General features: G+C 32.8%; 2 protein-coding genes across 2 annotated transcripts; one reads left to right on the forward strand and one right to left on the reverse strand.

Moving 5' to 3' along the window:
- Positions 1 to 6: 6 nt before the first annotated feature.
- LOC120090002 (FT-interacting protein 1) lies at positions 7 to 3,588 on the forward strand. Its single transcript, XM_039047473.1, has one exon. It carries the CDS (start codon positions 225 to 227, stop codon positions 3,390 to 3,392), a length of 3,168 nt encoding a protein of 1,055 aa, XP_038903401.1. The 5' UTR covers positions 7 to 224; the 3' UTR covers positions 3,393 to 3,588.
- A 379-nt stretch (positions 3,589 to 3,967) lies between these two features.
- LOC120091987 (60S ribosomal protein L6-1-like) lies at positions 3,968 to 7,066 on the reverse strand. The gene is made up of 4 exons (XM_039050171.1): positions 6,748 to 7,066; positions 6,278 to 6,384; positions 4,498 to 4,679; positions 3,968 to 4,400 (listed from the first exon to the last, which is right to left on the reverse strand). The coding sequence occupies exons 1-4, from the start codon at positions 6,996 to 6,998 to the stop codon at positions 4,245 to 4,247; spliced, it is 696 nt and encodes a 231-aa protein (XP_038906099.1). The 5' UTR covers positions 6,999 to 7,066; the 3' UTR covers positions 3,968 to 4,244.
- Positions 7,067 to 17,668: the final 10,602 nt, after the last annotated feature.

The raw sequence follows: 17,668 nt of genomic DNA on the forward strand, positions 1-17,668 counted from the left end.
AAAGCTCACTCCAGCTTCTTCATCAAACCATTCCTTTCTTCACAAGTATCATGACAAAAAAACACTTGCTAGAAAGTGAGAGAGAGCTTATAACTCTTTCATCTTTAGTTTTTTATGCCTTCTAAAGTGGAACTTCTTTGCTTCTGGATGGAGTTTCCAGATTGCTTGTGGTCAGTGATTACCATACATTTTTTTGCAGCAGCTGAAGAAGAAATAGAAGGATTATGAAGCAGCTGGTGGTGGAAGTAATAGATGCTCATGATCTTATGCCCAAAGATGGTGAAGGATCTGCAAGTCCATTTGTAGAAGTTGATTTTCAAAACCATATAAGTCGCACGAAAACAGTTCCAAAAAGCCTCAATCCAATTTGGAATCAGAAACTGTCTTTCAATTTCGACGAAACCCAAAACCATCAGTACCAAACCATTGATATCTCTGTTTACCATGAAAAGAGATTGATTGAAGGCAGAAGCTTTCTTGGAAGAGTTAGAATTTCTTGCTCAAATATTGCTAAGGAAGGTGAGGAAACTTACCAGATATTCCACTTAGAAAACAAGTGGTTTTTTTCAGCTGTCAAAGGTGAGATTGGCTTAAAAATCTATGTTTCACCACCAAAAAAATCTCCTATAATTCCAAAAGAGTCCCCAATCTCTGATCCTCCTCCCACCAGAGAGGTTTCAAATCCTCCTATTACTACAGCATTAGCTGCAGTAACTGAACCAGAAGCTGTTCCTGTTAGTGATATCCAAGGAGAACCAAAGAAAGATGTTTTGAAAATCTCACCATCTAAATATTCTAACTCAACTCTTCCTGTAGCTGAGTTTCCTATCAGAGATACTGCTAAAGAGCCAAAGGCAGAGATCGAAGAACCGATTCAAGCAAGACAAGAGACAACACAACTACACAAGCAGCAAACAATGCAGCGGCCTCGAATTGTAGTACAGAGACGACCACAAGGCGCTCCATCTTCAATGAACAGAAGCATTCCACCTACAATGAGTACAAGCAATTCAGAAGCTAATCTAAGCAACCAAGATGCCTATGAGATCAGGGACACCAATCCTCAACTCGGCGAGCAATGGCTGAATGGAGGAGCGTATGGTGGAAGAGGTTGGCTAAGTGGTGAGCGACACACAAGCACTTATGATCTTGTCGAGCAAATGTTCTATCTCTACGTACGAGTAATGAAAGCAAGGGATCTACCTCCCAGTTCCATCACTGGAGGTTGTGATCCTTATGTGGAAGTGAAGCTTGGAAACTATAAGGGGAGAACGAGGCATTTTGACAAGAAGCAAAATCCAGAATGGAATCAGGTTTTTGCTTTCTCAAAAGAACGCATACAGTCCTCTGCACTTGAAGTTTTTGTGAAGGACAAAGAAATGCTCGGAAGAGATGATTACCTTGGCCGTGTGGTGTTTGACTTGAATGAGGTTCCTACTCGAGTTCCCCCAGATAGTCCATTGGCTCCTCAATGGTACAGATTGGAGGACCGGCGTGGAACCGGCAAGGTAAGGGGAGAAATCATGGTTGCAGTTTGGATGGGAACACAAGCTGACGAAGCCTTCCCAGAGGCATGGCATTCTGATGCAGCCTCAGTATTTGGAGAGGGTGTTCATAATGTAAGATCAAAGGTTTATGTCTCTCCAAAGCTATGGTACCTAAGGTTAAATGTGATTGAAGCTCAAGATGTAATCCCCAATGACAGAAACCGTCTTCCAGATGTTTTTGTCAAAGTACAGGTTGGAAATCAGGTACTCAGAACAAAGATCAGTTCAACAAGCACCAACAATCCATTTTGGAATGAAGATTTGGTATTTGTGGTAGCTGAGCCTTTTGAAGAACAAGTGCTAATCACTATTGAGGACAGAGTACACCCTTCAAAAGAAGATGTCTTGGGGCAGATCAGTCTCCCTCTCGACATGTTTGACAAGCGGCTCGATCATAGACCAGTCCATTCACGTTGGTTCAATCTTCAAAAGTACGGTTTTGGAGTCCTAGAAGCAGATAGGCGGAAGGAACTCAAGTTTTCAAGCAGGATTCACTTGAGAGCTTCTCTTGAAGGTGGATATCATGTACTAGATGAATCAACTTTATACATCAGTGACCAACGACCAACTGCAAAACAGCTGTGGAAACAACCAGTAGGAATATTGGAGGTTGGAATTTTAAGTGCTCAAGGACTACTTCCAATGAAGATGAAGGATGGGAGAGGAAGCACAGATGCTTATTGTATTGCCAAGTATGGTCAAAAATGGGTTCGAACTAGAACAATTCTCAACACTTTCAGTCCCAAATGGAATGAGCAATACACATGGGAAGTCTATGATCCATGTACAGTGATTACTTTGGGAGTTTTTGACAATTGCCATTTAGGGGGAGGTGAAAAACATAATGGAAGCAATGGAGCAAGAGATTCAAGGATTGGAAAAGTTCGAATTCGACTATCGACACTCGAAGCTCACAAAATCTACACTCATTCTTATCCACTTCTGGTTTTGCACCCCAATGGAGTAAAGAAGATGGGAGAGCTTCAACTTGCAGTTCGCTTCACCACCCTATCTTTGGCAAACATGATATACATCTATGGAAATCCATTGCTTCCAAAGATGCACTACCTTCAACCTTTCACGGTGAACCAAATAGAAAATTTAAGGTATCAAGCTATGAACATAGTAGCAACAAGGCTCAGTCGAGCTGAACCGCCTCTAAGAAAAGAAGTCATTGAGTACATGTTAGATGTTGATTCACACATATGGAGCATGAGAAGAAGCAAAGCTAACTTCTTCCGAATCATGTCATTGCTTTCGGGAATGATTTCAGTCACTCGATGGTTTCGTGAAGTTTGCAACTGGAGGAACCCCATCACATCTGTGCTTGTGCACATTTTGTTCCTTATCTTGATTTGGTATCCAGAATTAATACTTCCCACTATTTTTCTATATATGTTCCTCATTGGCCTATGGAACTACAGGTTTAGGCCAAGGCACCCACCTCACATGGACACTAAGCTCTCCTGGGCCGAAGCAGTGAACCCTGATGAGCTCGACGAGGAATTTGATACATTCCCAACTTCCAAATCGAACGACTTGGTTCGCCTAAGGTATGACAGGTTGAGAAGTGTTGCAGGGAGGATCCAGACAGTTGTAGGGGACATAGCAACACAAGGAGAAAGAGTTCAGTCTCTCCTCAGCTGGAGGGACCCTAGAGCCACCAGCCTTTTCATAGTATTTTGTCTTTGTGCTGCTGCTGTGCTATATGCTACACCTTTCAAAGTGGTGGCTTTGGTTGCAGGTTTATATTGTTTGAGACATCCAAAGTTTCGCAGCAAGCTACCATCAGTACCTGGCAATTTTTTCAAGAGATTGCCTCCTCAAACAGACAGTTTGCTATGAGTTACAAGGTCAATTGTGTCAATACTTAAGTCAAATGTATTTTCCTTCCAGATTGAAACTTGTTTCTTTTGTCATAATAATAGGGTTCAAAATTCATGGCCATGCTTGCTTATGTTAGAGTACGGTCATAAATCATAAAGAACTAAAATTTGCAATAGAATTATGAATTTAACTTGTTTGGCAATATATAATTGAACTTAGCACCAAAGAACTTTTCCAATTTGGTCTAATATATATTTCAATTTCATCATTAATATTGCTATATCATCAAAGTATTAAGGTAAACTTTCAATCTAATAATAGCCGTATGACAAGAACTTTATTATGTGGTGTAGGAATCGAACCTTTGACCTCAAGGTCAATAATATAAACTTTATGTCAGTTAAGCTAGACTCATGTTGACATGTGCAAATCATTTTAATGTATGATTTTAACATTTTATTGTTTGATACCAAAAAAAAAATTGAAAAACCAATGAGACCTTGAAAAGATCATTAACCAAATTGAAAAAGAAACCACAAATATTTGAGACTCAAGCATACAGTACTCTGATTGTAACTCGTTGCAAATGCAAATTAATCAAATATGGCTATGCACCATGGCTTCTTTTCAAATGATTCTCTCATGTATTTCATCAGCTAGAAGACAATGATACAATTGAAGAAGAAGTACATATCTTCTCACTATCAGTAGTCAAAGGAAGCTACATAACGCAAAATTTGATGAATGTTCACTGGAAAATTCATTCGGACACATAATTTCAAATCTAGAATCCTTGTAACAAAAAAAGAACAAGAAGATTGTAGGGATCAAATTCCACGAGAAAAGTATCAGCACCAAAGAAGAAAATATCTAGAAAACAAGTTCGTGCGGCTTCATGCCTGCCTTTAGAGAGAACCTTGCAGCTAAGTAGGTCTTCAACTCTGAGACGGCCTCAATGGACTTTAGGAGAGCTGAGTCCACGGCCTTCTGATCATCTTTTTTGTCTTGTGGAAGTGCACTTTTTTCCTACATGTAACAAGGGTAACCAGAAGTTAGGACAAAGAAATGATAAAACTTAGTATTTGAAAGGGAAAAAAAGATTAGAAAAAAGAAAACTACGAACCTCCTTCTCTTCCTCGAAAAATTCTCCTTCTCCCTTCTTTTTCTTCTTCTGAACTTCCTTGGAGAAATATTTGTCATCAAACTTCTCCACATTAACTCCTGCAACATCCACCTTGGTGGAGGTCGCAATCACGTATGACTGATTCACACGCCTCAAAGGTACACCATTGACCTTGAATGGACCTAAAAAGACAAACTTTAAATTCAGATAATCCCTAGCAGGTGCAAGAATTGCAGATTTAAAATCAAAGACCACATCTAATCACTACTTCATATGCATTCCTTCTCCCAAACATACACTACTATCCACATTACCAAGCCAACCCCTACCTGATATTGTACATGAAGCTTAGAGAATTAAGACTTTTTTCAACCACTTTCATCGAGAAAAAACTAAAGAATACAAGGACATAAAAGAAATTAAAGCACCTGAAAAAAGAACCCTATCAGTGCTTTTTAAAGCTCAAGGCGCAATAACGCGCAATAGTCACCTAGAGCTTAAACACAGCAGAAAAAGGAGCGGGCTTTTTTCGGTGTGCGCATTATATATAATACATTAAAAAGAGAAAGCATAGTTGAAGTGGAAATATGGAAGAAAAAAACACCAAACACAATAAATTTTGCATTTAGTAAACTTGATTTTTTTAGTTAATAATGAAGGAAGACCTCTAATTATTACTTCTTTTTAGGCTCAAAGTCTTGGACCTTGAAGCTTCACAAAAGACACGCGCTTGATGCGCGCCTTATTTTTTAGGCTTGCCTTTTCGAGGCAAGGGCCAGACCTACACCTTGAGCCTAGGAACGCACCCAAGAGGGTTTTTTAAAACATTGAACCCCATTAAAGAAACAGGGCCGGTCAATCAATCAAAATAATGCTTATAGAATAATTACAAAGGAAAACATAAAACCTAATAAGGCCTGAAAGATCATTACACTCCTTATCCAACCCACTAAACACTTGGTTGTTCCTTTCCCCAATCCCCATAAAGATTCCATATGAGAGTACACACCCTCACCAACCACAAGAAGCGATCTTTCTCAGGAAAGGCCAAAAGAAGTAGGAACTCCCTAATCAACACTAATGTAGTGAGCGGTGAGCACAAAACCAAATGTCTGGAAGAACAAATTCCAAACAGAAATAAAGTGCACAAACACAAATCTCCATAGGATGTAATCGAGGTCATCCTCTACCTTCCAACAAAATACAACAAAAAGGACCCACCAACAAAGGCATCCGCCTTGAAACCCAGTCCAAATTGTTTACTTGCCCTGTCTACTGTGTAGAACTTGCCAAATAAAGAATCTCACTTTCATCCGACATTTTGGTTGTATTAATAGTTTAACCTCTAACTCAAGACATGTAAAGACCAATAGCAGAGCATATAGTCAAATAGGAGTCATAAACATTCAGTGGTATGTAAAGATCATTGGCAGGGCAGAATGCAAGGCATGAGATATTTCAATATTAATTGGTTGCGAGCTAAAACTATTGATACTACCAAAATGTAAAACCCAAATAATCCTACTTATTTCTCAAAGGTAAACAATATGCAGGCAACACGTTTAAGATAACATGTAAACCTAAACCAAACAATTGTTAAGATGTTAAGATATCACAAAGGAGACTTCCAATGCAAATCTAACACAAAGTATACAATGAATGTAAAGAAAAGAAAAGAAAACTCAATCCCCATGAACAGGTAATAAAACCTCCCAACCCCCAACACGAGGTGATAGTACATCAAAATTTACAAACAACGACAATTAGAGAAAATCGTCACCCGTCACTAGAAGCAACCCAGATGGAAGTTGCTTCAAGAACACAACTCTCTTTCCCTTGAACCTTCCAGTAAGAATGATAAGCACAGTTCCAGGAGTAATGCTAGACCTGCAAATGGAATAATTTAATTGAACAGGACCCAATGTTTATTATTTTGGAAAATGAACAATATCACTTCTGTTCACGCAATTCAAAACCGAAAACTCAAATAAAGTGTAAAATAAACCCAGTTTTCATTGTTCACCCAGGTGTAAAAATACCCCTTTTTCATAGCTACGGCATGAAGGGTCCCTCGTCTAATCAGGAGAAAAAAAAAATACCCATATCGAGATTTTACTTTGTTAATCCCACAATTTACTCCAATTCCTCGGTTTCCCAGCCATACCAAAGTTGAACAAACAGCAAACAATATAAGTTCCAAGACGTGCAGTTAGAAGAACAGGCAAAGAAAGAACATTGAGAGAGATCTACCTAAGTTTAGTGGGCTTAGCCTTGCGCTTGTTGACAAGGGGTTTCTTGACATCGTCGGCAGGGTAAAATTTCGGCGGCTTCTCAGCTGGGGCGTCGGGCTTAGGTTTGGCATCGTGGCGAGGGAAGACACCTCCATTTTTGGCCTTGATTGCCCAGAGACCTCGCTTGTGGTACATCTTGGACCTCGAGTATTTGCCAACCCCTCGAATGAGATCGGGGTTTCGGCTAACTCTTGGTTTCTTCGGAGCCATTGATGAATTTCTGAGAATTTGGCAGCGTCGTCTCCTCTGTTCCACTCGCCAAGACACTCTAGGCTATGATAATAATATATATATATTCTAAAATCATTGGGCTTTCTTCTACTTAACAAAAAAAAAAGGGGCCTTTAATGTTTTCAGGCCTTATTCTTGTTTCATAAACACATATGATAATAAAATATAATATGATAATAAAATAAATAATAAAATAAGAAAGGAGAGAATTGTCAAATTTATCCACTTTCTCCAATTTGTATGAAATTTGTCCAATGTATATCTTTCAAAACTCACCAACGACCACTATTTATAGGCAATTTGGCAAGTAGGGGTAGATTACATAGACACTAAGAATGAGTATTTACAAGACACGTGGATCATACTTTGAAAAATGGGAGCATGACACATGGTCAATGGACTAAGCATGAGCATCTAATGGGCATCTATTTTCTATAATATTTATAATACTTCCTCTTAGATGCCCATTATATATATATATGAAATATGCCTAGTTAAAACCTTACTTGAAAGAACCTAATGGGAAAAAAATCCTAGTAAAGGAAAAATAGTACATGTTTCATATATACATACTTCTAAAAAAATACAATCTATTTGCTCCCTCTCACGAAAATATCACTTAAGATCTCTGAGTCGCCGCATTCCAATGTTGTACACTAATTTTTCAAAAGTTGCAGTTGGTAATGCATTTGTAAATAAGTCTGTCAGGTTATCCTTCGAACAAATTTGTTGTACAGTGTTGTCACCATTTTCTTCAAGATCATGAGTGTAGAAAAACTTTGGTGAAATATGTTTTATTTTATCTCCTTTAATATATCCTCATTTGATTTGAGCTATACAAACTGTGTTGTCTTCGTATAATATTGTTGGGAGATTTTTATTTGAAGACAAGCCACATGTTTCACGAATTTGCTGAGTCATTGACCTTAGTCATACACATTTTCAACTAGCCTCGTGAATTGCAAGAATTTCAGCATGATTTGAGGAAGTGGCCGTTATGGTCTATTTCACTGATCGCCATGATATAGTAGTTCCTCCATATGTGAATAGATAACATGTTTGAGATATAGTTTGTGTGGATCAGATAAATATCTAGGATCTGCACAACCAACTAAACCTATATCTGTTTGAGATATAGATTTATTTGAATAAAATAAACTCATATCAATCGTTCCTTAGAGATAGCGAAGTATACGCTTGATCCATTTCAATGTCTTTTTGTTAGAGAAGAACTATATGTTGACAATAAATTTACTGAAAATACAATATTTGGTCTTGTATTATTAGCAAGATACATAAGTGCACCAATTACACTAAGATATAGTACTTTAGGACCAAGAAGTTTTCATTATCTTCTCGAGGTTGAAATATATTTTTCTTTATATCCAATGAACGAACTTCCATTGGAATATTTAATTGATGTGTTTTGTCCATATAAAATATTTTCAAGATTTTTCTTGTATAAGTGATGAATAAATAGTTCATATACTAAATGCTTAATTTGCAAACTAAGGAAAATTTTTATTTTTCTGAGATCTTTCATCTCAAATTATTTCTTTAAGATATTCTATTGCGCTATTCATGGGTTTCATTTATATTCAAGTCATCAACATATATAATTACAATAACAAATTCTGTGGTTTCTTTATAAAAACACACAAACATATTAGATTATTTTGATATCCTTCTTTCAATAAATATCCACTCAGGCGATTATGTTCTGATTTTCAATCCATATAGTGATATCTGTAATTTTATTGAATATCATTCCCATAAATTTGATGTATATGTTTCAAGTACCTTAAATCCTTCTAGGATTCTCATATAAATATCATTATCAAGAGATCATATAAATATGTTGTGACTACACCCATAAGATGTATATCCAGACTTTCATACACAGTCAAGCCAATTAAATATCTTAATGTAATTGCATCCACCACCGGATAATACGTCTCCTCAAAATCAATATTAGGTCTTTTTGAAAAACCTTGTGCAACTAGTCTTGCTTTATATCTTGTGACCTCATTATTTTAATTTCTTTTCCTCACAAATACCCATTTGTATCCCATAGGTTTAACATCTTCTGATGTTAGGACTATTGTTAAAAAAAAACCTGACATTTTGAAAGTGAGTTTAATTCTGCCTCGATTGCTTCTTTCCACTTAAGTCAATCTTTTTTATGTCAACATACTTCAACTAATTTTGGTTCAAGATTCTCATTTTCAGATATAATATCAAGAGCAACATTATATGCAAAGTGTTGTCAATAATTACATTAGTTTGATTCAATCTTTTTTCTGTCATGACATAGTTTATTGAAATCTCATTATTATCTTTAGGTATTTCACCTTCCTCACTAGTCATGTCAAGGATTTCTTCATGGGTATTTACATCATCAACCAAGTCTTTTTCACTATTAATTATTTTTCGTTTTTGAGGATTTATATCTTTGGAATCCACTAGTCTACCATGCTTCTGGCGTGTTCCAGACTCATTAGTGACAACTTGTTATGTTGGGATATCAATTTTTAATGGAACATTTGCAGCTGATATAAGTGACTTAGTTATTTTCTTTGCATCATAAATGCATCTGGTAATTGATTTGCTATATTTTGCAAATGAATTATTTTCTGAACTTCAAGTTCACAATGATCTGTACGAAAATCTGAATGAGACAATAACGATACATTCCATGTAATTCATTTTTCCAATTTCTTAATTCTTCTCCCTAATGTTGGAAAATTTGTCTCATTAAAATGATAATCAGCAAATCGTGCAGTAAATACATCACCTGTCAGGGGTTCAAGATATTTAATAATTGATGAGGAATCATATCCAACATATATCTCTAACCTCCTTTGAGGACCCATCTTATGCATTGTGGTGGAGCAATTGAAACATATACTGCACGTCCAAAAATTCTCGTATGGAAAATATTTGGCTCATGACCATAAACTAATTGTAATGGCGAGTACTTATGATAAGCTATTGGTCTAATGTGTACAAGTGACGCTGCATGCAAAATAGCTTGTCCCCATATATATATGAAGGAAGCTTAGCTCTGACCATATTAATTGCAAACGTTTTATAAATGATTCTGCTTAACCATTTTGTGTATGAACATGAGCTACAAGATGTTCAATACTTATCCCAATTGACATACAATAATTATCAAAAGCTTGGAATGTAAATTCACCAACATTATCAAGACGAATTGTCTTAATTGTATAATGAGGAAATTTTACTCTTAACTTAATTATTTATGCAAGTAATCTTGCAAATGCAAGATTTTGACTTGATAATAAGCACACGTGTAACCATATACTTGATGCATCTATTAATATCATAAAATATCTAAATGGTCAACTTGGTGGGTTAATAGGTCCACATTTATCACCATGAATTCGTTTTAAAAATGCAGGTGATTCAGTCCCCACTTTAACTGGTGATGGTCTAATTATCAATTTTCCTTAGAGCAAGCATCACATGATAATTCATTATATTGAAGAATCTTCTGGCTCTTCAATGGATGTCCATTTGAATTCTCAATAATTCTTCTCATCGTTATAGATCCTAAATGACCCAATCGGTGATGCCAAATTGTAAATATGTCTGGATTCATGAACTTTAGTTTCATTGTTACATATGTTTCAATTACTCGTATACGAGTATAATATAATCCAAAAGATAAAACAGGTAATTCTTCCAATATACATTTTTCATTTGAGACAGTGGATATGATATATAGATATTCCATGTTATTCTTACTATCAGTCTCAATATGATAAGCATTGCAACGTATATCTTTAAAACTTAGAAGAATTCTCTTTGATTGACTAGAGAACAATGCATTGTCAATTGTAAATTTTTTTCCTCTAGGCAAAATAATATTTGCTTTTCCAAAACCTTCGATAAGGTTTGCAGAACTTGATATCGTATTGACTTTTGTTTCCAACATTGTCAGTTTGAAAAAATATTTTTTATTGTAAGTATTGTATGTGTAGTTGCACTGTCTGTCAAACATAGATTTTCTTTACTCATTTTTTAGTCACTCAACCTATGAAAATGATCCAGGTTTCTTCATTAAAATAAAATAATTACAATCATAAAAACAATACTTAAAATATACAAATGTTACTAAAAAAATGAGATAGATAAAAACAACAACAACAACAACAACATTAAGTTTAGATATTTTCAAAATCAAAAGAAACATTTGATGTTCCATCAACTACACCAATCTTCTCTTAAGGAGATTCAAAGAAGTCTGCCACATCCAAATTTGTCATATGGGATAGGTCAAATATATCATATCCTGGTATGCAAATTTTTCTTCCATATTTTTCTCTTTTTCCTTTAGGGAGGCTTGATAGAGGTCAACTAAGTGTTTTGACGTACGATAAATGCCCAGTCATTTCGCATCGGAAGCAGTTATTTTCAACACTCTTTGAACTCTATCTTGTGGAGTTTTTTCTTTGTGATCATCATTTTGCATGGTTCTTTTGAAATTTGAATTATTAAAGTGACCACCACAAAAATAATAATTATTTCTTCCTCTACCACGGTCATGACCTCGACCACGACCACGATTACGACCTCGACTATGATTATTAACATTCATAGTATTTACTTCAGGGAATGGTGTCATTCCGATTAGTCAAAATTCATGATTTTTCATCAATAATTCGTTATTTTGTTCGGCCACGAGAAGACATGAAATTAATTCAAAATACTGTTTAAAACATTTCTTTCAATATTGCTACTGTAGGAGCATATTCGAGACATGAAATGTAAAAAATATCTTCTCTAACATATCAACATCAATAATTTTCTCTCTGCATAACAACAACTTTGAACTAATTTTAAATAATGTGGAATTGTTATCACTTACTGATTTAAAATCTTGTAGCCTTAAGTGCATCCACTCATAACGAGCTTTAAGAAGAGTTACTGTTTTTTATGATCATACATCTCTTTCAATTTTTTTTCACAAGTTACGGTGATCTTTTTTGTAAGATACATTATTTTCAATCCCTCGTGGAGATGATGACGAAGGAAAATCATAGTTTTTGCTTTGTCCTGACTGGATGTCGTATTTTCTTTTTTAATAGTCTCTGCAAGATTCATAGAATCCATGTGGATTTCGGCATCAAGTACCTATGACAAATAATTATTGTCGTTAAAATCAAGGGTGAAAAATTCTAATTTTATGAGATTTGTCATGACAACATTATCATAAAATATTGTACATATGGTAGAAATTTAATAGATATTGAATATGCAAAATAACATTAAATTTATTAATTATAACGAAGAGGGAAAAACCGACATACTTTTAGGACCTACCTTTAACGGGAAAAATGACAGGAGCTCGTGCTGATAACGTGTTGCGAATTTGAGGAACACAACGGGAACACGGATAGTGATAAAATATAATATTAAAATAAATATAATATAATAATAAAATAAATAAAACATAATAAATAAAATAAATAAACCAAATAAAAATGAGAAAATTCTCAAATTTCTCCACTTTCTCTAATTTGTATGAAATTTGTCCAATGTGTGTCTTTCAAAACCCACCAAAAGCTCCTATTTATAGGCAATTTGGCAAGTAGGATGAACACTAAGAATGAGTATTTACAAGACATGTGGATAATATTTTGGAAAATTGGGACATGACACATGGTCAATAGATACTAAGCATGAGCATCTAATGACCATCTATTTTCTATAATATTTATAATATTTATGAAAAAATATTTTTTCAATCCCTAGGTTTTTGGTCTAGTTTCTATTTAGTCTCTAAGTTTTACAATATTACACATTTAGTTCTTAAGTTTCGAGTTTGATTTTTTAATTGAGTCTTTTTAAAATGTTCAATTTTACCCTTAACATTTGAGTTTTCCTTCAATTTAGTCTATATATTTTAATATTCACACTTTTAAATTCGATTATTCACTAAATACCCATTTTGTCTTTAGTATTAATTTGTGTTAATAAATTAAAAATCATTGAAAGAATTATAATTAATTAAATTTCACTATTTTTTATCACTTTTAAAATTAAATTCAAAATTTCTCTTCATAATTATTTATAATTAATTAATAGAAACTGACATCAATGATTGAAAGTGAGTATTTAATGAAAATTGAGGTTAAAAATGTAAAATTTGAAACCTGTGGACCAAATAGAAAAAATGATAAATCTCACAGGTAAAATTATAACATTTTGAAACTTATGGACTAAATTGAAATAAAACTCAAAACTTAAGAACCAAATGTGTAACATTTGAAAACCTAGAAACCAAATAGAAACTACACCCAAGATCTAAGGACCAAAAAGATATTTTATCATATGTTTAAACTTTTAAAGGGCACTAGAAATAGAGTAATCGGACTCAAAATATTTGCAGATACACAAAATATTTGCAGATACACAAAATATTTGTAGATACAGCACAATGCAGAATAATTTGTAAATATAGTAAAATTTATATCTAACTCTCGAATATTTATCAATGGTAGACCATATAGCTAATAGAAGTCCATTGCAATGACCTGATTTTTAATTTTTGGAAAAAAATTAGGGTCAAAATAAGAGTCTAATATTTTGTTAAAGCTTTTTTTTAAACAATATGTGGAAGAATCAAACCTCTAACTTCGAAATTGATATTACAAACACTATATTAGTTGAGCTATACTCATTTTGACTCTTTTGTTAAAACTTAGATATTCGATAGTTGATTTGTGCATTACTCCACCTAAAATTTGTACCAAACTTAATTTTATTCAAATGGGCTAAACTTATTTTTTAAACTATACCCTTAGTTTTGCACTTCATTACGAAAAACTTATACGATGTGAAATGTTGTAATATGACGTTTCATAATTGTTTCAAGACTATCCTTGAAATTAAAATGTTTGACGAAGATTGGAACTTAAAAACGTGTGGCGGTGGTTTGAATGAAAATTGAGACTATCACACCTTTTATGGTCACTACCAAATTGTTTTAGGTCACGGTGTTCATCCAAAATTCTAAAAAAAATGTAGTTACAATTTATAAAAAGTTAAAAGAGTATTATTCCAATGTTGAAACAAATAAAAGTATTTTTTTAAACATAAATGACAAATTTTAGGGGTAAGTTTTATAATTTAGTTCGTTATATTAGTGTTTATATACACACATTGAATTTGTTAATATTAGTTGTAATATTGGTGAAAATTAAAGATATTGAAAATTGCTAACATATATTTGAGTCTGAGGTGTAATTTGGTAAAATTGAAAGTTTAAACTTGTCTTGGATTTTAAACTTTTAAGTTTTTTCTATTTTAGGTTATGAATTTTCAGAATGTATATTTTAGTTTCGAACCTTTTAGGTAAAAAGACCATTTTGATAATTTATATGTTACTTTTATACCTTAAATTCACTTTACCAAATATTCGTCTCTATGGAAAAATTTTGACGTATAGCAAAAAAAAAAAAATGTCAAACTATTTATATAAATAACAATAAAAATATTGATAGATATTGATAGACTTTTATCAATCTCTATCAATGACTTTTATCAATCTCTATCAATGATAGATTTATATCGATTTCTATTACTGATAGTATCAATGATAGACTTTTATTAATTTCTATAATTGATAAAGACTTTTATCAGTCTCTATCAATAATAAAATTTTGATACTATTTAATTTTAATTTTTTTAAAAGGTAAACTTATAAAGATAAACATTGCTTCTACTAATAGTTTTTTTTTTTTTTAATTACCTACTTTTGAGGAATGCTTTGAAAATCTAAGTCATGTCTTGAACATTAAATAAAAGTAGTTTTAAAAATTTGTTTTCGTGATTGAAAGCTGGTTTTTAAGTGTTTGGTTAGGAAAAAAAAGAAAACTAGTGAAAGTCATTAAAAAAGAATCATATATTAAAACATTATTACAATTAGGGATGTTCATGATTGGATTAGGTTGGATTGAAACACTTTTTAGACTAAATCTAATTGTTCGGATGGTAATTTTTTTCAATCCAAATAACCCATATTAAAAAATGAACCCAACCCAACCCAATCACGAAATATTTGGGTTGAGTTGGTTCTGGTTGATCGGGTAATTTATTTAAAATTTTGTTCTAAAAAGAAGCAAAACGTAAATATGTAAAAATCTAATTTGATTATTTTCATTTATTGAATTAAGATTAACAACTCAATTTCAAGTTATATAGTGAAAATTTTCTTTCTAAAGTACAAAAAATCTACTTTTAAGAGTTGTTAAATAATAAATTATTCAAAAAAATATTAGAATTAAATAAAATTAAAATCAACATATGTATAAATAATTGTGTTATAAGTAATAAAAAATATATTTTAAAGTCAATAATAAATTCAGGTTGGTTTGGGTTATATTAGGTGAACCTATAAACCAACCCAACTCATAAAATTTTCATTTATTCAAATCCAACTCAATCCAAATGAGTTGATAATCCAACCCAATCCGCACGGATTGGGCTGGGTTGATCGGTTTTTTCGGATCATCGGATTTTTTGAATACCCATAAGTCAAATTCCAAAAACAAAAATAATGTTTTATAATTTTTTTTAGTTTTCAAATTTTGGTTTGGTTTGGTTTTTTAAATCATTGGTAAAAAGTTGATAACTAAAGAAGAAATTTAGAGGTGAAAATAATGTTTATAGACTTAATTTTAAAAACAAAAATTAAAATAAATAAATAAATAAATGGTAATCAAACGGAGCCTAAGATTTTCAAAAATTTCACCGGAACCATTACATCCTAATTAGATTAATGCCAATCCTCAACACTCCATCCTCAATACTCTCTCTCTCTCTATATATATCGCTGCTGAGATTTTCACCAAAACCCTCATCGTACTTGATTTTCAATGTTGTGGTTAGAAAACTTTCCTATCTGCTTTTTTCTTTTTCTTTTTTTTAAACATTTTTCCTACCTGATTTTTAGTGCATTTTGTAATGAAAATGTTTGTGTTTTCAATATTCTTGAGAGTTAAAAGGAATTTTATTGTTGAATTGTGGGTTTCATAAAGGTTATCTGTTTAGATTTGCAAAAAAAACTAATGTTTATTGTTTACAACATTTTTAGTATAACAATTATGAGATGAGGAATGAACCTCTGACCCTAAGAATGGAGTCATGCTAATACTATTCTGTTAGCTAATTTTTACAACTCAAGAAGGTAAAATTTGATGGAACAAATGGAAAATATGGTTAAATTTTCTATGGCTTGACCAATTCCTTCTTGCCATAATACAGTAGCTTTGTCCAATGTATTCCAATACAATAGTTTCCATTGCAAATCCTATACATTGTTCTCATCTTAATTACTTTTTGAAATATCGAGATCATGTATTCACCATAATTTAACAATTCATAAAATTGAATACATAGACTCAACAAGTAATTTTAAGGTTTTAGAGTCTTTTTTTTTAAAAAAAAATTATTTTGGTTAGTAAATTTGTTTATCTTTGTAAGTTGAATGTAATTTGTAAACGAACTGAAAGTCATATTTCTATTATGTAAATCATCGTGGGTTGATCAAATGTTACATAAAAAATATGAATTTATAAAAGGCCTTGAAGGAATGAGCTCAATCCATGGTGGTCTCCTCTCTAAGATTTAACATCTTACAAGATTCCTTGATACCTAAACATATTATCCCAAGTGAGTTATCACATAAGATTAGTCGACGGATGCAGAAGTTAACTTTGATATTTTATTTTGTGCATGCAGATCGAAAAAGAAAGGAATATATTGTTAGTTAGTCATGGTTACAACTAACATCTTTTCAATAAATAATTAAAAAAAAAAAAAAAAAAAAGATGAAAGAGTGTCGATCACTGAAAATGTATATATGTTCAGACATTTAATGTCAAGTACAAATTTCATAACGAGTTAAACTTGTATTAGAATTGCCGTAACAACATTTACGGCATTATTCATATAACTTGACATAGGAGTTGTGCAACAATTAATTTTGTGACCAATGTTAAAAATGATGTGAATGATAGCTTTTGAGTTGAAATAAATAGTGATAATAATCTTAGTTTGAATTGTAACTTCAAAGTTCAAAAGTTCAAGTCTAGAGACTTAATTGAAACATACCGTAAATCCAAAATCTAACACTAATGTATTAGAAAAATTGGAGAATATTAAGAACTAAGAAGTGGTTCAACAAAGCTACAAGACTTCGTTAAGAAACTTATGGAAAATTATCCGGAATAATAGTTTACCTCCTAACGGCAAGCAAGAATCTCCTGTCCACCATCACATTTTTTTACAACTAGAAGAGATGAATTCAAAAGGGAAGAAAGAGAGTTTTTCCTTCTGTTTTTTCCAGAGTAAATGGCTATGGCTGTCAAATTATAACAGTGTTGATACTCTTCATTAGCTTTTATGTATGAGATAACTATATAATCGTCAACCAATCAAACATAGATATCACACAAAAGTTCCTCAAGAACAGTAAAAGATAATGCATATTATGGGGAAGGTACTTCCCACATGTCTTAACGAACAGACAATAACGTAACAATTATTTACCACCAATAAGGGCATCAATTTTGTTCTCCACATGAGCTTCATGGTCTTCAAGGCGACCACTGATTTTA

The sequence above is a fragment of the Benincasa hispida genome, chromosome 11, assembly GCF_009727055.1.
Source record: "Benincasa hispida cultivar B227 chromosome 11, ASM972705v1, whole genome shotgun sequence".
NCBI lineage: Eukaryota > Viridiplantae > Streptophyta > Magnoliopsida > Cucurbitales > Cucurbitaceae > Benincasa > Benincasa hispida.

Excerpts from the sequence above, each read along its gene's own strand:
- LOC120090002 (XM_039047473.1), top strand. The coding sequence starts at position 225 with ATGAAGCAGCTGGTGGTGGAAGTAATAGATGCTCATGATCTTATGCCC.
- LOC120091987 (XM_039050171.1), bottom strand. The coding sequence starts at position 6,998 with ATGGCTCCGAAGAAACCAAGAGTTAGCCGAAACCCCGATCTCATTCGA. Across the intron at positions 6,385-6,747 it reads GCTAAGCCCACTAAACTTAG|GTCTAGCATTACTCCTGGAA; the intron begins GTAGATCTCTCT and ends TTCCATTTGCAG. Across the intron at positions 4,401-4,497 it reads TTTTCGAGGAAGAGAAGGAG|GAAAAAAGTGCACTTCCACA; the intron begins GTTCGTAGTTTT and ends TGTTACATGTAG.